At 42.3% G+C, this 27,465-nt stretch overlaps 1 protein-coding gene across 2 annotated transcripts in view; it reads left to right on the top strand.

Annotated features, from left to right (window-relative positions):
• The window catches only part of LNPEP (leucyl and cystinyl aminopeptidase), a 204,165-nt gene that overhangs the window by 90,529 nt on the left and 86,171 nt on the right, over window positions 1-27,465 (top strand). For both annotated transcript variants that reach the window (XM_077462351.1, XM_077462350.1), the window contains exons 6-8: window positions 1,719-1,873; window positions 4,006-4,119; window positions 26,991-27,122. In XM_077462351.1, coding sequence (XP_077318477.1) covers window positions 1,719-1,873; window positions 4,006-4,119; window positions 26,991-27,122 — 401 coding nt within the window. The remainder of the gene's footprint in view (window positions 1-1,718; window positions 1,874-4,005; window positions 4,120-26,990; window positions 27,123-27,465) is intronic.

Raw genomic sequence — 27,465 nt, 5'->3', positions numbered from 1 at the left:
CTTCCCTTCCTTCCCTCCTTCCCTTCCTTCCCTCCTTCCCTTCCTTCCCTCCTTCACCTAATATTTGGCTTACTGTTTGGTTAATGCTACCATCCCTATAAATTCTGTACTAGCGTGATAGGTACACTTTTCTGATATGCTGTGATGCCTCAAACTCAATCAGCGGAAAGCCACTTTTTTTATTTATTTTTTAATCTTTGTGGCTTTCTCCTTTTGTGGAGCTTGTGGTTAGGCATCAATTTGTAACTGTAATGTTTTATGTGTGGGTCTCTCTCATTCCTTATATATTTTTTTTTTTTTTTTTTTTTTCGTCTCTCGTTCTACTATCGAATTTATTTGTTTGCATGTGGCCAATTTTTCTTTTTTTCTTTTCTCGTCTACTACAGATTGGCATATATTTAGTGTCCGTCATGTTGCCAGACATATTGTTCTCCTGCGGTAGGACCTTGGTGGGCGACAATGGCAAATATGTCTTACTGCACTGCAAACTGTGTACTTTTGATCTGATACTTGCCGCTGTGTATATACCTCCTCCTTATAATGCAGATGTTCTTCGTCTGATTATTTCCTTTGCTGGAGTATCTCCCTTAGCACCAATTCTGATACTCAGAGATTTTAACGTGATCGACTCTACGACGTGATAGGTGTTCAGCTCCTAGATCGTCTTCTGCTGAAGGTCTTTCTTCTTTAGGAAGACTATGTAGGGAATTAGGGGTGCAGGATATGTGGAGACGGTTTCACCCTGTTATTTCAAAACGCATAATTCCCTGTCCAGAATCGACTTCGCTCTGTGCTCCGCAGATCTCATCCCAAGCCTTGTAGAGGTTAATATAGAACCCCATGGAATTTTCGAACATTCCCCTCTGTTAGTTACGTTAGTATCAGGGCACCAAGATTCTAAAGATCCACGGCAATTGAATTCTATCTGGCTAGATTTATTTCCCAAAGAAGATTGTGGGCCTTCTTTCATTGAAGTATTTTTCCCTTAATGTGGGTTCTACTTCACTACAAGTGTTATGGGATGCCCTTAAGGCTTTCCTCCGAGGCTTATTTAATTAAAAAAATCAATGCGATCAAAACTGCTTCCCATAGGGAAATGGAAGACGCGAAGGAGAGGGAGAGATCTACACCCAGACAAGCTGTTTTTCAAACTTATTATCAGGACTTGTGTGCCTCTAGGGTTGACTATTCTTCAGCTAAGTTAAACACTTACCTGGCCACCATTAATTTGCCGGCTGTCTCATTGGTGGATCAGGAAATTCTTAATGCCCCATTTACTTTTACAGGAACTGGAAATGGCGGTAGCTAGTGTTCATTATTCTAAAGCTCCAGGGGTAGACTGTCTCCCTATAGAAATCTATAAAAAATATAATGAAGTGTTGCTTTCAGCTCTTCTTAATACATTTAATGTATTGTGGGTCAATTCCCAGACTCTGTGTGAGGCTGCTATAGTGGATATAGTAAAGAAAGATACAGACCCTCAATTGTTGTGGGTTGTTGTGTGTGTTTTTTTTTTTTTTTTGTTTTATTTGCTTCCTTCTCTTTCTTTGATTAGGTGTTGCATTTGTAACGTCTTGTGTGATCTGTTTTTGTATGCTGTTTTTATTTTTCATAATTTTAATTAAATAAAATCTGAATACAAATAAAGAATATGCCTTAATTGCCCACATTCACATACACTGATATTTATGACATATTTGTAATGATTCTTTTTGTAGATCTTATTGCTATCCCTGACATCCAAGCGGGAGCAATGGAAAACTGGGGTCTCATCACCTTCCGTGAGACCACCCTGCTTTACAAGGAGAACTCCTCTTCACTGATGGATAAACAGTTCATCACCACTGTCATTGCTCATGAGTTGGCACATCAGGTAAATGTGTTTGTTTTTTGTTTTTTGTTTTTTGTAATCTTGCTACATTTTTTAGTACTCTTTGTGACAAATTGCAGTCAATTATTAACATTCCTATAATAAGGGTAAATGTAAATGGCCCAGTATTCCCAATTCAAGCATCCGTCTTGATGATTTGGGCAGTTTCAGACCCATGCAGTATGCAATAATACACTGCTCTTGTGTCCCAATGATTATTCACGTAATACTGCCATTTCCTGCAGTATGAAGAGTTATTGTAGCCATAAATGATCCAGTGTTCATAATCGGCTTTCCCAGTTTAAGCATCCCCTTGATAACTGGGCTGTTACAGACCTATATAGGAATGTGCTGTACAAGTATTGCTGTCCTTGCACGGTTATGCAGCAGTTTACTGCACTCCTGTTTGTTCATGTTTTTTGTGGTTGTATTCGATATGTGGAAAGAGAGATCGCACAAATACTTACAGGTATAATGGAAATAAAGGTGCCGCGCTTAAAGGTATAGTCCACAGGACAATGCACTCGACATGTATCGAATATCTTGATGAGAAAACACTTGATCAGGGAAAAGGAAGAGCCACCACCATCACCCGAACACATTACCTCTTACCCTCCTCTGTGGACCCTTATTATAGGGGTCAGATCAGCCAGAGATATATGCGATATCCTTGATAACCGCAGACCAGGTAATATCAAGCCAGGTATAACAGATAAAGGTAACCAGATCTCCATAGGTCGTTCCCAATGCTCACCACAGTGTTACAACCAGCGTACATCCCCAGGAAACGTAAAAGAATAGGCCTCATGGTGCAGTAATCTTTAACATCATTTTATTGTGAATAAGAAACAAGATTGTACTCAAATGATAGCAGGTTAAAAATCGCTTGTATTATGGTCTCAATACACAAGAACCTCCAACAAGATGGCCGCCGCGTCTCAGCCTACATGAGCTCCACGTCTCAAGTACCCCCCCCCCCCCCCCCCCTTTTCCCCCAACAGAGGTCATATTCAGAAAATTTCCCTTTGAAAAGTAACTGTCATAAATACCAAGCCATTGGCCTTGATTTTTTTTTTTTTCCCCTTCAAAATGAAGGAAATCCTGAAAACACGACCTGTTGGGTGTACTTGAGAACTAAGTACAGAAATAAAAACTGATCACGGATAATGCTTTTTCTTGTGGTAAAATGCAACAAGTGTTCTGATTAATTGATATTGTTTTCTTCCATTTTTAAAGTGTGGACTCATATTAGTAGATGTAACTAACATTTAAAGTGATTGTAAAGTCTCGTTTAAGAAATAATTAAAAATAAATAACAAACATGTTACACTTGCCTCCTCTATGCAGTTGGTTTTGCACAGGGCAGCCCAGATCCTCCTTCTCGAGTCCCACTTCGCTGCTCCTGGCCCCTCCCTCCTGTCGAGTGCCCCCACAACAAGCAGCTTGCTATGGGGCATCCGAGCTTCAGCACTGTGTGTCCATTTAGATATGGAGCTGCCATTTGGCTCTGCCCCCTCTCTCCCTTGATTTGGCTAACTGACTTTGATTGACAGCCGTGGGAGCCAATGGCTCAGCCGATCGAGGAAGAGTCCCGGGCGGCCGAGGGACTCATGGACAGAGATAGGGCTCAGCCAAGTATTAGGGGGTGCAGTCGGGGGTTGCTGCACACAAAAGGCTTTTTATTTTAATACATAGAATGCATTAAGATAAAAAAAACTGCCTTTTCAACTCCTTTAAAGCCCTGATTGGGTCACTGAAATAATGTTCGGAATAATATCTTTATTTTTATTTTTTTCTCTGTTATGACAATTGTGTATGGGGTCTAAATATTGCTGTGCAGTCCATAACAGAACTGGCTTGATATGGCCCATTTCTTTCTGAACATTACAAAGAGCAGTTGTATGCATTTTGTCACATGATGAAATGTAGAGCTGTGCAGATTACCATCTAAAGATGGACTCTTTATGCTTGTTAAGATAATAGACTTTCAGAAGGTGTGGTAAAGGAAAACCATTGACCGGTACCAGCTAAGCATAGGAACGTGTGTGTTTGTTTGTTTGTTTAATGAGCACATATTGATTTATGCCGATTTTTGTTCTAGATGTTCTGTTTATATGTCTTTTGTCTTATTACAGTGGTTTGGGAATCTGGTCACCATGGAGTGGTGGAATGATCTGTGGCTTAATGAAGGATTTGCAACTTTCATGGAGTACTTTGCTCTGCAGTCAAATTTCCCAGACTTGAATGCTGTAAGTAAAGTTAATGTAAATTATTGACTATGGCTGAATCTTTTCACTGCATAAATATTCTATTTAGAGGTACAGGTTTATTAATGTGTTCTGATACATTTCAAAAATTCTGTTTACCTAAAATATAACTAGAGGCAGAAATATCTTGCCAAGGCTTTAATACTGATGAAATGGCATCCCTTACTTCTGCTAGGTGATGTATATTATATATTTATATTCGACTTCTGGTGCAACTTCTATTAAAATCAATGGGCTCTCATGGGGAACCATTGATATTGCCATGTCAAAAAAAAAAAAAAAACCCCCACTTTACAAGACTTTACAAGGCTTAACGTGGCTGTATCAAGCGTTAAGCCGCATTTAGCAGCTTTTGCCAGTGTCGGACGTTTTTACAGTTGTAACGCTGGTCCTCAGAACGTGCTGGCCCTGGGGATTTTTTGCAGCTTGAAAACGCCTATGCCACTTACAGCTCCTAAAAGCCTGTGTGTGCATGAGGCTGTAGAATAACATGGAGAGGCATTTATAAGCTGCAAAAAAAAGTCTGACGCGCCTCCTGTGTCACCCAATATAAATAGGAGCCTGTAATACCTCAAGTAACATCGCTCGTTCTGGCCGCTCTCTGCCTCCTACTCGAGTGTGTAGCATTTGCTGGAGGAGAGCGGTCATGTGACCATCAACCAGCAGAGGAGAGTCACATGACTGAGTCAACAAGAGAGCGGGGTTAATTGAGGTATATAGAAGCTTTTATTTACAATGCGGGTGACACAGGAGGAGCAGTATATGAGAAAGTGTTGTCAGTAATATTTTCTTAACTTTTTAAAGTTTGCTGGCAGCGCTGTCCCGGGAGACTTGGAGTGCAGGGGGGCTTTATAATGAAAGGAGTTGTGTGCAGGGGGTCCATGTGCTGCGCAGGGAAAGGAGTTTGTGTGCTTTGCAGGGGGTCCCTAATGTGCAGGGGGCTGTGTAATGCGCAGGGGGTCCGTGTGCTGCGCAGGGGGCTGTGGAAAGTTTTTTTTTTTTTTTTTTTTTTTTTTTTTTTCCTGATACTTCCCCCTAAAAATTAGGGTGCGTGTTATACTCCAATAAATATTTGAAGGTTTCAATCATGTCTCTGTCCCTTTCCCTCCTTTCCTTCAGACTGTACATATTACGTTCCTGAAGTCATTCTTGATATGTTTTATCCCCCAAACCTTTCACCGTTTTTTGTTACCTGTCTCTGGGCTCGTTCTATTTTATCAATATCTTTCTGTAAGTGAGGTCTCCAGAACTGGACACAGTATGCTAAATGAGGTATCGCGAAAGATCTATACAGGGAAATCGGGACCTCCTTCCTCCTGCTGTTGACCCCTCTAGTGATGCATCCTAGTATTCTATTCACCTCTCCCACTGCATGGCCACACCGTTTGCTTGTTTTGCAATCATCTCAAATAAGCACCCCCAAATCTTTTTCTTCTGTAGTGCTGGCTAACACTATACCCCCTATGTTGTACTCTCTCAAGGGATTATTTTCACTAGGTGCATTATTTTACATTTTAGAAATATTGCACTGCAGTTTCTACTGCTTTGACCAATCTCCCAGCAATGCCAAATCATGTTCTATGTTACAGACCCCTCCAGGGATATCAACCCTTTTACACGCCTTTTGTGTATATATCGGCAAAAAGCTATACCTTGTCCAACATATAGAGCAGAACCTAGTACAAAGACTAGTGACTGGTCTCTGTTCTGAGTGAACCACATTTACAAACCACACTCTGGTATCTATCTTTTAGCCAACTGCATATCCACTGAACCACCCAAGGGTTAAGTCCTAGCTTGTACAACTTTTGTATTAGATCATTATGTGGAAATGTATCAAATGCCTTGCTGAAATCAAGATATGTTATGTCCACAGCACCACCCTGGTTCAAAACATTGGTAATATGAATTTTTTTTTTCTGATATGATTGCCAGCTTCTACCTTGCTGCCCTTCTTGTGAATAGGTACAATATTAGCTGTCCGCCAGTCATGGGGAACTTCTCATGTTAGAAGAGATTGCTTAACCACTTAAGGACCGCTGCATGTAAATATACGTCGGCACGATGGCACGGACAGGCACAAGTACCCGTACGTGCCTGCCTTCCAGTGGGTGGGGGGTCCGATCGGACCCCCTCCCGCTGGCTGCGGCGGTCTGTTTCGCTTCAAGAGCGATCCAGGATGAGGGGATGGCCGTTGGTTTCTGGCCATCCCCTCGCGATCGCTCCTGGCGAATGAGAAGCTTCCCCTGCCTGTGTAGTGTAAACACAGGCAGGAGGAAGTGATGTCACTCTCCTGGGGGCGGTCTTTTTGACCGGACAGCGAGGATAGAAGACATAGTAAGTGCGTCAACACTACACTGACATGTAGGTACACATAGGTGCACTGTCAACCCCTGATCACCCCCCCAGTCCCAGTGTCACTGATTGCTGTGATCATTTATTTACTGATCACTGCATTTAGTGTCAGTTGTGACTGTAAAAAGTGTCAGGGCAGTTAGTGTTAGGTCCAGGGTAGCCCCCTACCCACCCCCCCATAAAGGTTTTAACCCCCCTGATTGCCCCTAGAGTTAACCCTTTCACCAGCGATCACCGTATAAGTGTCACTGGTGTCACTAGGTTTTAGGGTCAGATAGGGTCTGCGTCACCCCAGGCAGCGCTAGGTTAGTGCCAGTACCGCTAACACCCATGCACAAAGCATACACCTCCCGTAGTAGTATAGTATCTGAACAGATCAATATCTGATCGGATCAGATCTATACTGGGGTCCCCAGCAGTTTAGGGTTCCAAAAAAATGCATTGTTAGCGGGATCAGCCCAGATACCTGCTAGCAGCTGCGTTTTGCCCCTCCGCCCAGCCCACCCAAGTGCAGTATCGATCGATCACTGTCACTTACAAAACACTAAACACATAACTGCAGCATTTGCAGAGTCAGGCCTGATCCCTGCGATCGCTAACAGTTTTTTTTTTTGGTAGCGTTTTATATTTAAATCCTGAAGGCGATGCTTGGTTTTCGGGGTCCCGTACGCGGCTAGGCTCCCAAAAAGTCCCCCACATGTGGTATCCCCATACTCAGGAGAAGCAGCTGAATGTATTTTGGGGTATAATTTCACATATGCCCATAGCATGTGTAAGCAATATATCATTTAGTGACAACTTTGTGCAAAAAAAAAGTTTGTAATATTCCCGCAACTTGTGGCAAAATATAAAATATTCCATGGACTCAACATGTCTCTCAGTAAATAGCTTGGGGTGTCTACTTTCCAAAATGGGGTCATGGGGGGGGGGGGGGCGGGTTTGTACTATTTTGGCAATCAAAAATTTGCACCCTTAGAAATCCTGAAGGCAGTGATTGGTTTTCGGGGTGCCGTACGCGGCTAGGCTCCCAAAAAGTCCCACACATGTGGTATCTCCGTACTCAGGAGAAGCAGCAGAATATATTTTGGGGTGCATTTCCACATATAACTATGGCATGTGTGAGCAATATATCATTTAGTGACAACTTTTTGTAAACTTTTTTTTTTTTTTTTTCTTTTGTCATTAGTCAATCCAAGTGATTGACTAATGACAAAAGAAAAAAAAAATATTCAATGGGCTCAACATGCCTCTCAGCAATTTCCTTGGGGTGTCTACTTTCCAAAATGGGGTCATTTGGGGGGGTTTTGTACTGCCCTGCCATTTTAGCACCTCAAGAAATGAGATAGGCAGTCATAAATTAAAAGCTGTGTAAATTCCAGAAAATGTACTCTAGTTTGTAGACGCTATAACTTTTGCGCAAACCAATAAATATATGCTTATTGACTTTTTTTTTTACTAAAGACATGTGACTGAGTACATTTTGGCCTAAATGTATGACTAAAATTAAGTTTATTCGATTTTTCTTATAACAAAAAGTAGAAAATATCATTTTTTTTCAAAATTTTCAGTCTTTTTTCCTTTTATATCGTAAAAAATAAAAATCGCAGAGACAATCAAATACCATCAAAAGAAAGCTCTATTTGTGGGAAGAAAAGGACGCAAATTTCGTTTGGGTACAACATTGCATGACTGCGCAATTACCAGTTAAAGCAGTGCAGTGCCAAATTGTAAAAAGACCTCTGGTCATTAGGCTGACAATTGTTCCGGGGCTTAAGTGATTAAAAAGAGCTGTTAATGGTCCAACAACTATATCTCAAAGCTCTCTTAGAACTCTGAGATGAATACCATCAGGGCCCATTGCTTTATTAAGCCAGTTCCTCTGCTATCTCTGTCTCCAGAAATCCTAAAAACGAACCGTCCTTGCTAGAACTACTATAATTCCCCAGCTTGTTATCATTCGTGCTATTTATTTCTGAAAAAGATAATTTCTGAGAAAACGCAACAAAAGTAAATGTTTCAATGGTTTGCTACATCCTAGTCTCCCTCAGCATATGTGTTGTGCCCAGTTTTCATTTCTAGTGATCCATTTTTTCCTTCTATCACTAATGTACCTAAAAAGGTTTTTATCTCCTTTCTTAGTAGACTTAGCAATAGGGCATATTCATTCTATGTGTTAGGATGTTTAAAAATAAATTTAAAAAGAACAACCAATGTGTGTGTATTTATAGCTATGCTTAATAGGCAACAGCCTTTGCAGGCGGAATGATCTCCCATTGGGGAGATTTACCTTCACTTCCTCTCCCATAGCCAAAACAAGAAGTGAGAGGAAGTCTCTGAAAATTAAAGGAGTCCCTTGGGAACCCCCCAGGTCACCAGAACCAGTGTCCCCATTGGAAGATTTCCCCTCTATATTACTTTTCTGGGGACAGCCCAAAATGTGGGCTTTCCTTGTACTTTCAGTGATTATAGTAAACAGGACAAATATCTCCCTCTCCACTATGTCCAAAACTAAAGAAAAGTTTTGCCTTTAGTTGTTATACTTTAAGCTGGCCATACACTAGTAGATTTTTGTAGGAACATTTGTATGAAAATTCTTTGTACGTTTTGATGACTAGACAAATGTTGTTCAAAAGTAATTAAAAATGTTGTTTACTTTTAACAGTCGATTTTTGAATGAATGTAGTTTCCCGAATGAAAAACATACACTTCAAATTTTTCTATCGTGCTCCTTTGAAATTTCTTGTCCCTGTAGTCGAAAATGACCATGGCGTTGACCCCACTAACGATAAAAAACCAAACAAATGTTAAAACACAATTCTACTGGTGGTGGCCAGTAAGAAATTGCTCTACCCTGTCCCGTTTTACCTTTCCAATGGCTGCTAAATGTGATGGGTGGCCTAAATTATCAATAGCATGTCGCGAGCTGGAGAACTGAAGAGCCACGGGATGACAAAATTGTTGACATGATTGTGAAACATGAAAATACTAGAAAGCCCAGGCAGTTCTTTATAATACTCATTCCTTTGCTTTAAATATGTAATTGTCCAAACATCTTGTATCATATATACTTAAACAAAGTTGTAATGCTACTGCATTGATCTTTAAATGCCACAAGATGGCGCTGTTGTTAAGAATATGAAATGTACTGCTGAAAATGCTGTTTTTATATGAATTTATGTAGTCCTGCTGCTTTAACATAATTTTAGATGACCGCGCTTCCAGTTAATTATATACAGTTTTTAAATAGTATGGTAAAAGAACACTAAACATTTTTGGAAGGTTTGTGATTAATTTGTACAAATACAAAAAAGTTAATTTGATATAATGGTCTAGAACAGCCTTTCTCAACCTTTTCAACACAGACGAACCCTTGAAATAGTTCCCCTGTCTCGTGGGAATCCCTGCTAAAAATTAGAAATCCACAACTTTTGTGAATGGTCAGTGGGAAGAATTGCCTCCTTACAGATGGCTAAAAAGATCAATGGTGTGAGTAGGAAGTTATCTGAGAGGCAGAAATTGTCCAATGCTGAAGGAACCCCTAAAAACCTCTGGAGGAACCCTGGTTGAGAATCACTGGTCTAGAACATTATATATGTGTATGTAAATACCTAAGGCTCTGTGTCCTATGATGTACTCCAAGAAAAGGATTTTACAGGTAAGCTGTTATAAAAATCCTATTTTCTTTATCATACCTCATAGGACACAGAGTCTTAAGTATTTACTTAGTGGGACATCCCAAAGCAATGGTACTTGAGGTGAGGGAGATACAACCCTTAGGGCACCCCCAGACCTTGAGGACTTAAACTGCTGGCTGTAGCACACTGCGCCCGAAGGCGATATCCTCATTCCTTCTTGCATCCACTTGGTAAAATTTTGTGAATGTATGAACCGAAGACCAAGTTGCGGCCTTGCAGATCTGAGCAAAGGAGGCCTGGTGACACACTGCCCAAGAAGCACTAACCGCTCTTGTAGAGTGCACCTTAACTTGAATACGGGGAATCTTACACCTTAAATCTTAAATTTGAATTATAACTTGCTGAATCCACTGCAATGGATTTAGACGCTGCCTGTCCTTTTTTTGGACCTTCTAGCAGAATAAATAAGACATTGGTCTTACGAATCTAAGCAGTTTTCTTTAAATAGATTTTCACTGCTCTCACTACATCAAGACAATGTAGTGATTTTTCTTCCCTGGAACATGGTTTTGGGAAAAATGATGATAGGACAATATCTTCATTTAGATGAAAGCCTGAAACCACTTTTGGCAAAAAGCCTGGGAGAGGGCGTAACACCACTCTGTCCTCATGAATAATCAAATATGGCTCTTTACAAGAAAGAGCAGCCAATTCTGAAACCCTCCCTGCTGAGGATATAGCAACCAAAAATATCAGCTTCCTAGTCAGAAGGACTAAGGGAACATGCTGTAATGGTTCAAATGGTGGTTTTTGTAACACTGACAAAACTAAATTCAAGTTCCAAGGGGTTAAAGGTGATTTAACTTGCGGATTAATTCACATCACCCCTTGCATAAAACCCCTGACTAAAGAATGCGTAGCAAGAGGTCTTTGAACTAAAACCGATAAGGCTGAGACTTGGCCCTTAATAGTACTTAGGGCCAACTTCATCTCTACGCCCAATTGTAGAAAGGCAAGGATTCTGCCTATAATATCTCTGAGGGTGCCAACCCTTGGATTCACACCAGGAAACGTAAGCTTTCCAAACTACTATAATATACAGCTCTGGAAACTGGTTTCCTTGCATTGATTATAGTTGAGATAAGAGACCTGGAAAGCCCACGCTTCTTCAGAATGTGGGTTTCAATAGCCAAGCCTTTAAATTTAGCGTTGGTAAAGTAGGATGGAATATCAGCCCCTGCAATAGCAGGTCTGGCCTTAGTGGGAGAGGCCAAGGAACCTCCGCTGCTATCTTTACGATCTCTGCGTACCATGACCTTCTGGGCCATGCTGGTGCTACCAGAATTATCGTCTTTCTTTCCAGCTTGATCCTGCAAAGAAGTCGAGGCAGCAACTGAGTCGGGGGAAAAACGTAGATCAGTGAAAACTGATAAACTGATCACACAGAGTTACCAGCGCATCTGTTCCATATGCGAGTGGATCCCTTTTTCTGGATACAAAGTTGACTAACTTCATGTTGAATCTGGACGCTAGAAGTTCTATGTCCGGAGTCTCCCCCCTCTTTGGCAAACAGCCCGAAACACTTTGGGGTGAAGAGACCATTCCCCTGGGAATAACTGCTAGCGACTTAGATAGTCCGCCTGCCAATTTTCTACTCCTGGAATGAAAACTACCATTAGGGATGGGACATTCCTTTCTGCCCAAGTTAGGATATGGTTCACCTCTCTCTCAGCTGAGAGACTCTTGGTGCCCCCTTGGTGATTGGTATAGGCCCCAGCCGTGGCATTGTCAAATTGAATCCAGACTGGACAATTCTTTAACCTCTCTTTTCAGAGCCAGATACACTGTCCGAATCTCTAGGATGTTGATGGGCAGGGCTCTTTCGAGTTTTGACCACTGTCCCTGGACAGTCATCTCCTCTAGTACCACTCCCTAGCCTGAGAGGCTGGCATCTGTCGTTACTGCTTTCCCCTTCAGCAAATTCTGGCTTCGTAACCACCAGCTGAGGCTTTGAGACACTCTTGAGGACAGCCACATTGGCAAATCCAAAGCTTGGATCATCTTGTTCCAAGCAGAGAGGATTCTGTTTTGCAACAGTCTTGAATGGAACTGGGCATAGGGGACTGCTTCAAATGAAGCATCTTTCCTAACAACCTCATGCAAAGGTGAATTGAAGGATTTGCTTTTGACCTGACCATCCATACCAGCTCTTGTATGGAGCTGATCTTTTCTGGAGGCAAGAACACCCTTTTCCGGGCTGTATCTATGATCAAGCCTAAGTAATCCAGTCTTCTTACTGATTTTAAGGAAGACTTCTCTAGGTTGAGGATGCAACCGAGACTTTACAGGCAACTGGTTGTAATGCGTACCCTTTGCCTTAAGCAAGTCACTGACTGGCCTATTAACAATAGATCGTCTAGTTACACCAACACTGTTATGCCCTGTGCCCTCAACCTGTCTAGAGGTGGGATCAATATTTTTGTGAATACCTGTGGTGCTGTGGCTAACCCGAAGGGTAAGGCCGCAAACTGAAAGTGCTGCTGTTCCACTTCAAATCACATAAACCTTTGGTGAGTAGAAAATATAGGGACATGCAGATATGTGTCCCTGATGTCGATGGACGCCAGAAGTTCTCCGCCTTATAGGATGGAGACCACTGACCTGATCGACTCCATTTGAAATGAGCAAATTTTTAGGAACTGATTTTAGATTTTTTAGATCCAGAATGGGTCTGACATCTCCATTCGGTTTTGGTACCATAAACAGGTGTAGCGGCGGGCTTCTGAAGAGCACCTGCTATGTTTTTCAAAGTTAAAACTTTACCCAGACTACAGTTTGGTTTGGGCCTATTTGTCTAAATTAGACTTTTTGTGTCAGTCTGACTGGGCTGTGAAATGTTCAGCTTGGCCACAGGGGGACTCTGTCCCTGGTGGCAGGCGTGGAACTATGGTCTAGTCAGGCGTTTGGTTACTCTTTCAGGGCCAGGTCAGTGGGAGTGGCCCTCCCGCTGTGCCTTCTGGGAGAGGGTATTTAAGACACGGATGTCACGTGGTTCGGGGTTTCCGGTCCAGTATGGAGTGTTGAGTACTTGGTCCTGGTCCTCCTGACCAGCCCCCAGGAAGACTATGGCCTGGGGTGCGGATCCACATGACTTTAATGCCTTGGGGCTGGCTAGCCCAAGGCAGGGAAACTAAAGGAGGATTCTGAGGTGGTTGGGTGCCGTCTCCGGTTCGGGAGAGAACCATTGAACTTCAAGCATTCCAGGGGAGGACTCTTTACAAGATTACCACAAGTGAGTTTGGTTTTCTTAACAAGAGCCTGGAAGGGCTGAAGTAACCGAGAGAATCCGGACTTGTGGATATCACCAAGCTGATTGAAAGATCCAAGTATCCTACAAGTGTTCTACAGCTTAGTTTCCTATGTGTTCTGCAACAACGTCGGTGATTAAAGATTTTGTTCCTGAGAAAGCACCTTGTTGGCTGCTAGGCCTTGCGAGAGAGGGACTGTCCAACTTGAGTGCTCATCCAGCTGCGAATCGCTATTCTCTGGATGCAGTCAAAGTAAGCAAGTTCTTTAACGTTTTTGACTTTGACATTGAGAGTACCTGAACTTTCCTTTCCAACCCTCTGATCCCAAGTTAAAGACTGTTCAATGGTTGAAGTTTGCAAATAAAATCCATTCAACTGGCTCTATTGTCAGTCTCAAGTTACTGGGTCATCTACCACGGGACATCCCCTAGACGTGCCATAGGAAGAAGCGGAAGGTAACAGTAAGCCCACAAATAACCAGCAGCTACTTTGGGGGTTAGTGCTACACAGGTTTGAATAGAAACCTAGACCTTGTTCTTCTGTGAGGATCTGTATGATTACCACTTGAGTCAATCGGTTTAATGCTTGAAACAGGGTTTTTCTTTTCCCTGGATCCTTGGGAACGTTTGATCTCAGAAAGTGAGATGGTGGAAACTCTAGTTTGTATCCTAGAGTCACTGTGGAGAGAGCCCATCTGTCCCGAGTTTCCCTCTGCCAGACTTTTGCGAAATGCAGACGTCTTCCCCCACACCTTGGTGAGGGGAGACACCTCTTCATGAAGAGGTCTTGGTATTCTGCTTTGTAGTCTCGGGGCTCCAGGTCTTCTTTGAGCCTGGGCCTGACCCTGCGATTTTCCTCTGGAATCTGACGGTGGAAGCCATCGCCACTGCCTAGAGGCAGATGCGCTTTGTGCAGGAGAGAAAGTCCGTTTTAATAAATGCACTCTGCGTCACACTTTTATAAGTGCCCCAACTTCCTGGTATAGGTGTGTTTTTGTTTTGTTTTTGTCGGGCAAAAGGCAAAGCGCAAGGGAGGGTTATATATACCTTTTCAGGTTTTTTTCTTAGTGTTTTTTTTTGTTTTGTTTTTTGTTTGTTTGTTTATTTCTGTCCCATTGCATGAAGTGAAAGGAAATTCCTCCAAAGTAAGGGAATCACTGGTTGTCACCAGGATCACCAGAACTAGTGTCCCCATTGGAAGATTTCCCCTCTTACTGCTCTGAAGTCAATCGAAAATCCTGGATTTTCTTATACTTTCGATGATTACGGTAAACAGGACAAACCGAGAGGGAATAAGGGCACAGGCAGCACTAAAAAAGGACAAGTGTTCTAATCCCTCTGCACCCTTGTTCGTTACTAAAAAAAAGTTTTATAAACAAAAAAATATATTTGTTGTTTGCTGAAAAAACGAACCCTTCATCCACACAGTGGATGTTACTAATAACTGACAAGGTAAATTCTAATAAGATGGAATGCAAATATAAATAAAGGCCTGCTGTTATAAGAACACCTATTGGGGTAGGATGTGTAACCAACTAGACAAATATTCATATAAGTGTGCTGTCCTCATCAATTGATGCAATGCAAACAAATGCATTACTTAATTATCAAAATAAAGTGCACTAAAACATTTTAATACACGGTTACCAATCGAAAAACATTTTTTTAACAAATAAAATGTAAAGTCCATATGTGCAAAAAAATTTGTGCAAAAATAGTGCTCTGTTCGTAGTCATTGCACTAATTGATGAGGACAGCACACTTGTGAAAATGTATTTGTCTAGTACAAAAAAGTTTTTTGCCTTTTTAGTTATACTTTTAGGCAGCGCAAAATATCGTAACCCATGTCAACCAATGAGATTTCATTTATAATGCAGTTAATACAGGGTTACAACAATATACCCATTCCAAACAGATGTATAAAGTTGTATAGGCCATTGCATACAAGTCACTGTCCCTTTACCACTACATTGATACAACCAAGTACTGCTGTAGTGGCGTTGCTGATCTCACAACCTTTATTGCCTTCATAAATGTACCAAAACTGCAGTGCTGCAAATCCCAGTACCATTCCTGTATTCTCCTGTTTTCTTACCACAGGGAACAGTCTGTGCAAAATGCTGCTGCATTTTCTGAGCTCTTATTTTGAAAATGCTAGTTGCCTAGCTGAACAAACAAATAGCTTCAGTCCTTTTTTTATTGTGGTTTATTTACTAAAGCTCGTTAGTGCAAAATCTGGTGCAGCTCTCCATAAAAACCGATTTTGGCTTCCATATTTATTATTTTTTTTTTTTTTTTTTGTCAAAGCTTAATTGAACAAGCTGAACTTACAAGCTGATTGGCTAGCATGCACAGTTGCACCAGATTTTATACTCTTCAGTTATAATAACTCATCCGGACTGTTTCCCCATCTTGAACCCGCAAATGGGCTGGAAAGAGGCCATTGTAGTGAATTCCATGGGTATGCAGGGCACCTTTTTAACTTGATCAAAAGATCTCTGAAGCTTCTGGGTCTCCATAGAATAGTCAGGGAAGATAAGCAGCTTGGTATTCTGGTATGTAAGATCTTCCTGCACCCTGACCGCCCGGAGAACCTCATCTCTGTACCTAAAAGTTAAGAACTTCCGGATGAAAGTGGGGAGTGGTGCCCCAGGGGGTCCAGGCTTGGGCCGTATATTATGGACCCTTTCCACCATGTAGAAGGGTGGGAACTGGGCCTCGGGTACAAGGGTGCATAGCAGATTCTCCACAAGTTCGGTCGGATTAGAACCCTCCTCATCCTCAGCCAGGCCACAATGCGGAGGCTGTTCTTGTGGTTGGGGTTCTCCACATCTTTAGCCTTATTTTCTAGCACCCGGATCTTGGTTTGTAAGGAGCGGAGAGCAATAGTGTCCTTAGACACCAAGTCTTCAGCAAGGCCCAGGAGCTGCTTTGCTGAGGAAAGCCGGGTCCCCGCCTTGTCCGTGTCCTAGCGGAGCAGTCCCACATCCAGCTGCACTGCTTCTGTCTTGGATGTTAAGGCAAACAAGAAGTGATGGCCACCATAACATCAGAAATGCCCAACTGAATGGAGGAAGCCAGCTCTTCCAGCTCCATCTGAGACACCATGTTGGAGAAGGAGTGTGCTCGAGTCTCCACATGGGCGCCAGCGACCGGGAAGAGTCTCTTCTGCCAGCGGCGGGAAATTAAGCTTCTTACCCCGTCCGGATGAAGGACCTGATGATAGGCAGCACATTTGGATGTCAGTGGCTGCTGTATAGAGAGGAGAGAGTGGATACACAGGAGAAGGGATGGGATAAATCCAGCAGAACTACAGCACAAGCTTCCGCTCAGGTTTCCATCTTGGTCACGCCCCCTCTCCTCTGACTTTGTTAGTTACGGGCTAGGTCTTGGTTAGTGACACAGAAGCTATTGAGACAAAAGACAGCCAGGCAACTATCATTTACAGATTAAGGTAAGCAATAAGAGCCTTCTGTGTTTGTCAGTTCAAGTGTACGTTATGGTGATTTATATCACAGGAGCTTGTATTATTCAGGTATTGCCTCCATTACATACTATCTATTGAATGTATAACCAAAATGTTTTAAATGTTTTTTTTTTAGATGCGTAGAAGGATGCAAACCCTGTCAGCTTTTTATTTCTGTCTAGTTCCCACTTGGATCCCTTCACCTTCTAGTCATTCTGGTGACCATTTTCACAAAGACCAAAAGTAATGCGAGAGTCAACATTTTTAACATGGTCACCGGACCTTCCACTGGTTCTATTTGAACATGCGTTCCCCAACTATACACAGACATCAAAAAATAAACCGCCGGGTTTTATTTTATTTTTTTTCTACTTCAAAACGAAAGAAACAAAAATGTTGAGAGCCTTAAATCTAGGGCAGCCTTTCTCAACCTTTTCAACACACAGGAACCCATGGAATAACTTTCCAGTCTCAGGGAACCCCTGCTAATTTTTTCTATATCTACAACTCATACATTAGTGTGGTCAGTGGGAAGAATGCTTTTTAGGCAGGCCATACATGGGGAAAAATTCTTCCTTGCAACCACGGGTTGCAGGAAAGAAATGTGCTTGCTTTTTCTCCCATGAAAACGCAGTGTTGATGCTGGAATCCATCTAGCCGTCCATTGTCTTCTCCCTAGTGATAATCACAAGAGAATCTGGCAGGCTGGTTGTTACCCTAGTTAATGGATCAATCAACTTGGTACATTCAGCCTGCCCATTAACAGTTCGAATGTCAGCCAGTTCCTGCTGAACCGGCCGAGATTCGACCCTTGTATGATTGGCCTTACACTTTTGTGCATAAAATACCCCCTAAAAAGATTAATGCGTCAATGGAAGCTTATCTGAAAGGCAGAAATTGCTAATTGCTCAAGGACCCGGGAATAAACCCACAGGTTCCATGGAACCCTGGTTGATGAACCCTGTTCTAGTGGGAAGAGCAAGGGATACAGTAGTTATTAACTGTGAGGAAATAGGTTGATTAAAAAAAATATATATATATTTATTTGTTGGGTAAAGATGGGATAGTCGTCCCTGAAGAGGTGAGTTTTCAGAGATTGCCCAAAGGTGGACAGAGTAGAAAATAAATGGGGCAGACTGAGGTAGGGAGTATCAGAGAATGAGAGAGGCTCTAGACCAGGGATATGCAATTAGCGGACCTCCAGCTGTTGCAGAACTACAACTCCCATGAGGCATAGCAAGACACTGACAGCCACAAGCATGACACCCAGAGGCAGAGGCATGATGGGACTTGTAGTTTTGCAAAAGCTGGAGGTCCACTAATTGCAGATCCCTGCTCTAGACTTACCTGGAGGTGAGCATGGGAGGCGGGGACAAGGGACCTGGCGAACAGGAGATCTTGGGAGGAGCAAAAAAGATGGTTTGGGTGATATTCTGAGGTAAGGTTGCTGATGTAGCTTGGGGCAGACTTTTAAATGGCTTTGCATGATATTAGTATTTTGAATTGTATACATTTGTGTGTTTGGAAACCAGTAGAGAGATTTACAAAGAGGAGTGGCAGACACTCAGGGATTGGTAAGGTGGATGAGTCTGGCAGCAGCATTTGTGATAGACTAAGGGGAAATAGCTTGTGTAGCGGCAGGTCAATGAACTATATAATGAACCTCTTTGATTAACTGTCATGCCACACAGTGCTCATCCTTTAATGTGAAAGCCCGGCTCCCATACTTTAATGGCCAACCTGGCAAAGGGTCTTTATGCACCTCTCAATGCAAGCCTCTTTCAACAAACAGCATGTCAGTCTTCTGTAATTCAAATCATAAGTATTAATGATGCAACTAATGAAGCAAACGCATACAAACACAGGTGCAAATTATGTCTCACAGCAGCAAGTAATTGCACTAATTTGATCGCACAAACAAAAAATGATTCTCGGTTGCAGCGCGCCTCCCAGAGGATGTGTCACGTTTCAGAAGGCTTTGACTATTGAGAGGCACATGCACATCTAAGATGCTCTTTCAGTTAATTGGTATGAAAAATAACTGTACACCACAGTTTTCACCACTTCAAAAGCCTTCTGTGTTATTAATAATTCATTCTCATGGTATACGATTAATTTGTAGTCTTTGATACGCCACTCATATTTATTTCAGACTCTGTGTCTTTGCAGAGAGAGAGGAGGGGATGAAAGCTCTTCACTGCCATCAAAGAGACACTTTTAAACAGTCAGCAAGATGTGAAAGTATTGCAGCCATTTCTGATGGGACTTGTTATTGCAGCTTACTTGGGCTTCCTGGGTTTCTAGTGTTTTAATCCCTGTGCAGCATTATAATATAGTGAATTATGCTTCATTTTACTGCATTGTGCCAAACGCATATGTGATTTGTTGGCACATTTATGCACTTCTTGTTCCATGTCTTTATTAACCACTTAAGGACCGAGCCTCTTTTTTAGATGTGTTGTTTACAAGTTAAAAACAGTTTTGGTTTTTTTTGCTAGAAAATTACTGGGAACCCTGAAACATTATACATTTTTTTTATAACACCCTAGAGAATAAAATGGCAGTTGTTGTAATACTTTCTATCACACAGTCCTACAAGCACACTTTTTTTGGAAAATATACACTTTTTTTAAATTTAAAAAAATAAAACAATAGTAAAGTTAGCCCAATTTATTTTTTTTTTTTAATGTTGTGAAAGATGTTACGCCGAGTAAATTGATACACAACATGTCATGCTTCAATTTTGCGCCGATTCGTGGAATGGCGACAGACTTTTACACTTACAAATCTCCATAGGCGACGTTTAAAAAAATTCTACAGGTTGCATGTTTTGAGTTAGAGGGGAGGTCTAGGGCTAGAATTATTGCTCTCACTTGACTGATCATGGCGATACCTCACATGCGTGGTTTGAACACAGTTTTCATATGTGGGCACTACTCAGGTCAGGAACCGGTTTAAAAAATAAATCTTATTTATTTTACCTTTTTTATTTTTACACTTTTTAAAAATAAAAAATTGTATCCCTTTTATTCCTATTGCAAGGAATGTAAACATCCCTTGTAATAGAAAAAAAGCATGACACTACCTCTTAAATATGAGATCTGGAGTCAAAAAGACCTCAGATCTCATATGTACACTAAAATGCAATAAAAAAGAAAATAAAAATTGTCGTTTACAAAAATAATTAAAAAAAATGGCCCTTTAAGAGCTATGGGGGGAAGTGACGTTTTGACGTCACTTCCGCCCTGCAATGTCATGGAGACTGGTGGGCACTGGAGCGCGGCGGGAGGGGGGGGGGCGCATTCTTCCTATTGGCCACCAATATCAGGAGCATTGTTCATATTGAGCCCTGAGGATTTGGTTTTAGTAAGGGTTCCTCGGCACATGAAAATTATTTTTTTTGGGGTTCCTCTAGGGTTAAAAGGTTGAGAGAGCCTGGGTTAAAGTGAAAAGCGTCTTTCTATAGCAGTGTAAGAGGCTGCTCTAAAACCTTGTACACACTTTAATTATTTTTTCATTTACCCAGCGGGAGGAGCTCACTGTACAAAGTATGTGATGTTAGTACAGCGATCTCCCTACTGAGCTATTGTGTTTTTCCCCCCTACCCAACAGCAATATTGAATTTTTAACCCCTTTTTATATCATTGTTCCAAAAATACCGATCACAGTGGAGACCCCAACACCCAAGTCTTCCATACCTATAGCTTCTAGATTAAAGTGACATTTAACTCTGATTTATAAAAATAAAAACATCTTAATTTAGTATGTATTCTTAATTCCAAAAAGTACTTCCATTGCTTTAAGCATCCTCCAGAATTCCTTTTTTTTTTTTTTTTTTTTTGCTACTGTAATGTGACTTCCTGTTAGAGGGTTCATATTTAGGCTCCCATTGTATGTAGGAACATAGCCATTCTTTTTTGCTCGCTCTAGAGATGGACTATGGGATTTGTAGTTTTTCTTTTTTTTTCCTTGAAAAGCCAGTGGCGTTTGAAACGCACCCAAAAACTCCACCCGGTGCCAAAAAAAGTGCACGCATATAAAGAGTGACACAAAATGTGCAAAGGTTGTTGCACTGATCCTCCACTAGGGAAGGCCCTTACCCTGATCCCCGAGGCGTTGGGCTCCAGATGGGGACAGAGGTACTTTACTTGGTCCATCTGGCCGAAACTAAACAGACCCCTTTCTCTGGAGGGTCTGCCGCAACAGACCCACCCAAGTACTCAGTGGAGCTGCTCTGAAGGGTGATCCCATGAGAGAATGTGAACTAAGCCAAAAGGCCATGTCCACCCCCTTCCAAAGACTTTCAGGGTAAGCCCAAGGACCCACACCCTACTCATCACACAGTGACATGTGTAACACATCAACAAAAAAGTGACAGCACGGGGTAAAATAAATAGGAAAGTGGGAGAGTGAAAGAGTGGCCATTGTAAAATGGCCAAGCCCTCTGGCCAGGAATAAAAATTTCCCCTGGTCCTAGCCAAAAGGCTCTGCCGTAGAGGCATGTGTAAAAAAAAAAAAAAATAAATAAATAAAAAAAAGTGTGTATGCTGACCATGGTGCCTTAAATCAATGTGACCCTCACTCACAGTAATTGTACGGCACCCGTGAACTGCCACTTCAGGGGCACATTCACCACAGGCTTTTCGTGCAACCCTGACCAACAAACAAGACCACAGCAGCCCCCACCCCAGCCAGGAAGGCCTGAAGTTCCAGATGCTTGGTGAGAGCCCTTTGCCATCAGGCCCCACCATCGCTCCCATCACTTCTACCCAATTACATTCAGGGAATACTAACCGCTCCTCCCCCTCCAGCAAGAGAGGAGCCAGTGTTCTCTCCCGAAAAACTGACCGGAGGTAGAGCTACCCCAATCTAGGCCAGAAGTCCAGGGACCTGACTCTCTGGGTCAGACCACATGCAGCACCCATCCCCATCAGGAGCACCCTTCCAGGCGGCTCGGAGTCTGCCCCGCTGATGCCAGCATGGACACCCAGGCGGTTCAGCACTGCACTGCCAAACCGCAATTCAGGTCCAATGACACCATTGGATTTGCATGTGTCCTCCCCACACTCAGGAGTAACACAGCGCCTCCTTTGGAAACTGATAAGAACAGATACTACGCTTGATCTTAGCCAAAAGGTGGGATTTGTAGTGTGTATGGAGCAGGGCACATGACCACAACTAACATGCACTGCTCATTCAAACAAACTGAAGCCATCGGGAAAAGGAGACATTTGGGAGCTCACGGAGAACATTACAAAATAGTTTTACAGGGTCTTTAACCACTTGACCACTGGGCACTTAAACACCCTTAATAACCAGACCAATTTTCAGCTTTCGGTGCTCTCGCATTTTGAATGACAATTACTCAGTCATGCAACACTGGACCTATATGAAATTTTTGTCCTTTTTTTCACACAAATAGAGCTTTCTTTTGGTGGTATTTAATCACCGCTGGGTTTTTTATTTTTTGTGCTATAAAAGAAAAAATACCGAAAATTCTGTAAAAAAACGAATTTTTCTTTGTTTCTGTTAGAAAATTTAGCAGATTAGTAATTTTTTCTTCATAAATTTTGGCCAAAATTTATACTACTACATATCTTTGGTAAAAATAAGTACAAATTGGTGGATATTATTTGGTCTTTGTGAAAGTTATAGAGTCCACAAGCTATGGTGCCAATATCTGAAAATTGATCACACCTGAAGTACTGACGGCCTATTTCAATTCTTGAGACCCCAACATGCCAGAAAAGTACAAATACCCCCCAAATGACCCCTTTTTGGAAAGAAGACATTCCAAGGTATTTAGTAAGAGGCATGATGAGTTTTTTGAAGTTGTCATTTTTTCCCACAATTCTTTGCAAAATCAAGATTCTTTTAACTTTTTTTTTTTTTTTTTTTTCACAAAATTGTCATATTATCAGGTTATTTCTCACACACAGCATATGCATACCACAAATTACACCCCAAAACACATTCTGCTATTACTCCCGAGTATGGTGATACCACATGTGTGAGACTTTTACACAGCGTGGCCACATACAGAGGCCCAACATGCATGGAGCGCCATCAGGTGTTCTGGAGCACCCAGGACAATTCTGACATTTCTCTCCTACATGTAAAAATCATCATTTATTTGCTAGAAAATTACATAGAACTCCAAAACATTATATATGTTTTTTTTAGCAAACACCCTGGAGAATACAATGGTGGTCTTTGCAACTTTTTATCTCGCACGGTATTTGCGCAGTAATTTTTCGAATGCTTTTTTTTGGAAAAAAAACTGTTTTGTGCTTAAAAAAAAAAAAACACAGTAAAGTTAGCCCAATTTTTGCATAATGTGAAAGATGAAGTTACGCTGAGTAAATAGATACCTAATATGTCACTCTTCAAAATTGCACACGCTCGTGGAATGGCGGCAAACGACGCTACTTAAAAATCCCCATAGGCGACGATTTACATTTTTTTTTACTGGTTATATGTTTTGAGTTACAGAGGAGGTCTAGGGCTAGAATTATTTCTCTCGCTCTAACGTTCGCAGCGATACCTCACATGTGTGGTTTGAACATCGTTTTCATATGTGGGCGGGACTTACGCATGCGTTCGCTTCTGCATGCGAGCACATGGGGACAGGGGCGCTTTTAAAAAAACATTTTTTTTTATTGTTCATTTTACTTTATTTATTTTAGTTTGACATTTTTTTTCCCCAAAAATAATTTTTTTGATCACTTTTATTCCTATTACAAGGAATGTAAACATCCCTTGTAATAGGAATATGGCATGACAGGTCCTCTTTACAGTGAGATGTGGGGTCAATAAGACCCACATCTCACCTCTAAGCTGGGAAGCCTGAAAAAAAAAAAGATTCTGGCTTTGATCGTATTAGCGATTCGGTAGAAGCACCGGAGGGCGGAGGGCGGCGGGAGATGTCTATGGCTGGATATTGCAGGGTATCACCGACTATGGCTGGGTATCTCAGAGCATGGTGTTGCAGAGTACTGCGTTGCAGAGCATTGCAGGGTATTGGCGGGTGTTGCAGAGTGTTGCAGGGTATTGGCGGGTGTTGCAGAGCATTGCAGAGTGTTGCAGGGTATCGGCGGGGGTTGCAGAGCATTGCAGAGTGTTGCAGGGTATCGGCGGGGGTTGCAGAGCATTGCAGAGTGTTGCGGGGGTTGCAGAGCATTGCAGGGTATTGGCGGGTGTTGCAGAGTGTTGCAGGGTATTGCAGGGCATTGCGGAGTGTTGCAGGGCATTGCGGAGTGTTGCAGGGCATTGCGGAGTGTTGCAGGGCATTGCGGAGTGTTGCAGGGCATTGCGGAGTGTTGCAGGGCATTGCGGAGTGTTGCAGGGCATTGCGGAGTGTTGCAGGGCATTGCGGAGTGTTTGCAGGGCATTGCGGAGTGTTTGCAGGGCATTGCGGAGTGTTTGCAGGGCAATGCAGAGTGTTTGCAGGGCAATGCAGAGTGTTTGCAGGGCAATGCAGAGTGTTTGCAGGGCAATGCAGAGTGTTTGCAGGGCAATGCAGAGTGTTTGCAGGGCAATGCAGAGTGTTTGCAGGGCAATGCAGAGTGTTTGCAGGGCAATGCAGAGTGTTTGCAGGGCAATGCAGAGTGTTTGCAGGGCAATGCAGAGTGTTTGCAGGGCAATGCAGAGTGTTTGCAGGGCAATGCAGAGTGTTTGCAGGGCAATGCAGAGTGTTTGCAGGGCAATGCAGAGTGTTTGCAGGGCAATGCAGAGTGTTTGCAGGGCAATGCAGAGTATTTGCAGGGCAATGCAGAGTATTTGCAGGGCAATGCAGAGTATTTGCAGGGCAATGCAGAGTATTTGCAGGGCAATGCAGAGTATTTGCAGGGCAATGCAGAGTATTTGCAGGGCAATGCAGAGTATTTGCAGGGCAATGCAGAGTATTTGCAGGGCAATGCAGAGTATTTGCAGGGCAATGCAGAGTATTTGCAGGGCAATGCAGAGTATTTGCAGGGCAATGCAGAGTATTTGCAGGGCAATGCAGAGTAATGCAGAGTATTTGCAGGGAATTGCAGAGTAATGCAGAGTATTTGCAGGGAATTGCAGAGTAATGCAGAGTATTTGCAGGGAATTGCAGAGTAATGCAGAGTATTTGCAGGGAATTGCAGAGTAATGCAGAGTATTTGCAGGGAATTGCAGAGTAATGCAGAGTATTTGCAGAGTATTTGCAGGGAATTGCAGAGTAATGCAGAGTATTTGCAGGGAATTGCAGAGTAATGCAGAGTATTTGCAGGGAATTGCAGAGTAATGCAGAGTATTTGCAGGGAATTGCAGAGTAATGCAGAGTATTTGCAGGGAATTGCAGAGTAATGCAGAGTATTTGCAGGGAATTGCAGAGTAATGCAGAGTATTTGCAGGGAATTGCAGAGTAATGCAGAGTATTTGCAGGGAATTGAGGGGTTAATTTTCGGTGAGCAGCGATGTGGGCACTGCAGATGCAGCTGGTTATTGACATCCCTTCCCTCACTGACAGTATGAGGAGAGCCAATAAGCGACTTTTGTCTGAAAGGCACTGTGCTAACCAGTGCTGCGAATTAGTGCCTTATCAGTGTCCCCTATAAGTGCTGCCTATCAGTGCCCATCAGTGCGGCCTCATCGGTGCGCATCAGCGAAGGAGAAGCATTAACTGTTTGCAAAATAATATAACAAACTATGAAAAACTTCTTTTTTTTTTTTTTCTTCAAGTATTTTGGTATTTTTTCATTTATTTAGCAATAAATAAAAAACACAGTGGGTGCTTAAAGCGGAGGTCCACACTAAAGTGGACCTTCCGCTCATCGGAACCCTCCCCCCCCTCCGGTGCCACAATCGGCACCTTTCAGGGGGGAGGGGGGTGCAGTTACCTGGATAATCCAGGTAACTGCACCCACTTCCGGGACAGCTCTCTGCGGAAAGGGGCGTAACTTACGCCCCTTTCCGCAAGTGCCCCGCTGCCTGCTGGGAAACACACAGCTCCCAGAGGCAGCGGGGAGCGTCCTTATTGCGCAGCGCAATTCGCGCATGCGCAGTAGGGAACCGGGAAATGAAGCCGAAAGGCTCCATTTCCTGATTCCCATACCCAAGATGGCGGCGGCAGGACCCAACAGACGACCTAGCGATCGGCTTCGGGTGCCGACATCGCGGGCACGCTGGACAGGTAAGTGTCACTATTTTAAAAGTCAGCAGCTGCAGTATTTGTAGCTGCTGGCTTTTAAAAAAAAAAAAACGCGGAGTCCCGGTGGACTCCCGCTTTAAATACCACCAAAAGAAAAGAAACATTTCACATACAGTGTTGTATGCAATTTCATGTAATTGTCATTCATAATGTGACAGCGCTGAAAATTGGCCTGGGCAGAAAGGGGGTAAAAATGCCCAGTAGGCAAGTGGTTAATTTGCAGGGATTTCCTTACTTCATGTTTTGAATATATAAGCCTCTCTTATGCCCTGTACACACGGTCGGACATTCCGACCACAAAATCCATCAGATTTTTTCAGATGGATTTTGGTCCAAACTTGCATACACACGGTCACACAAAGTTGTCGGAAAAGCCGATCGTTCAGAATGTGGTGACGTAAACCACTTACGATGAGACTATACAGAGGGCAGTAGCCAAAATTTTTGATCCAGCTCTCAAACTTTGTGTGTCGGAAATTCCTGGGTAAAAAGTCAGATGGAGCCCACACGCGATAGGATTTTCCGACAACATGGTCCAGTCCGACCGTGTGTACAGGGCATAACTCTATCTAAAATGGGAAGGAAGGCTTTGCCTATAGTTCTACTTTGAATTGATGTTTAAAATTAAAATCAAAACAATGAGTTATTACAAATACATATTTTTGGCCTTTCTACAAATCTTCATACGTTTTTATTTATTTTTTTGTTAATATATAGAGTGAGGTCACTTTAGCACCATGAAAACCCAGTGCAATGAGAAACCAAGTCATAGAAGTAAAACGTTCATGCTTTTGTATGGCAGTGTTTGTGACTATTACACTTTATTTTTAATGGCCCATTTTGTTACTTCAGATCATGTTTGTTATCTGTGGTTTTCTGTAAAATATGTGTTTTTTTTTTTCCCCCTGAAATTAGGACAATAACTTCTTAGCTGCCCGTTGTGAAGCCATGGAAAAGGATTCTTTACAAACATCCCATCCCATATCTACTGATGTACAGTCTCCAGAGCAAATTGAGGAAATATTTGATGACCTTTCTTACATTAAGGTAATATTTTGTACTTCATATACATTCTTCTGAGCAGACCAATTCAGATTCCCTGCAGATGGCAGCAATGCGCAAGGATAATAGAATTCTCTAGTGCCAATATATTTATTTCTATCCTCGTTTATTATAGGCAGCTGATATATACAGGGACCCTTTGTTCCAAATATAGCAATGCTTGTTGAGCTGACCAGTTGCATCAAAGTAATCCTTTATCTAGCCAGACTTAACGCTGACTACAAATGTTAGCATGCATATTTATATAAAGCATGCAATATATACATAAAATTCAGGAAGAAAAGAACATGCTGATAAAAAAAAAAAAAAAACTTTTTAGATCAAACCT

This window comes from Lithobates pipiens, unplaced genomic scaffold, assembly GCF_037356315.1.
Source record: "Lithobates pipiens isolate NorthernLeopardFrog02 unplaced genomic scaffold, aLitPip1_a1.2 Scaffold_3, whole genome shotgun sequence".
Lineage (NCBI taxonomy): Eukaryota > Metazoa > Chordata > Amphibia > Anura > Ranidae > Lithobates > Lithobates pipiens.
This window is presented reverse-complemented; position numbering and strand designations above follow the sequence as displayed.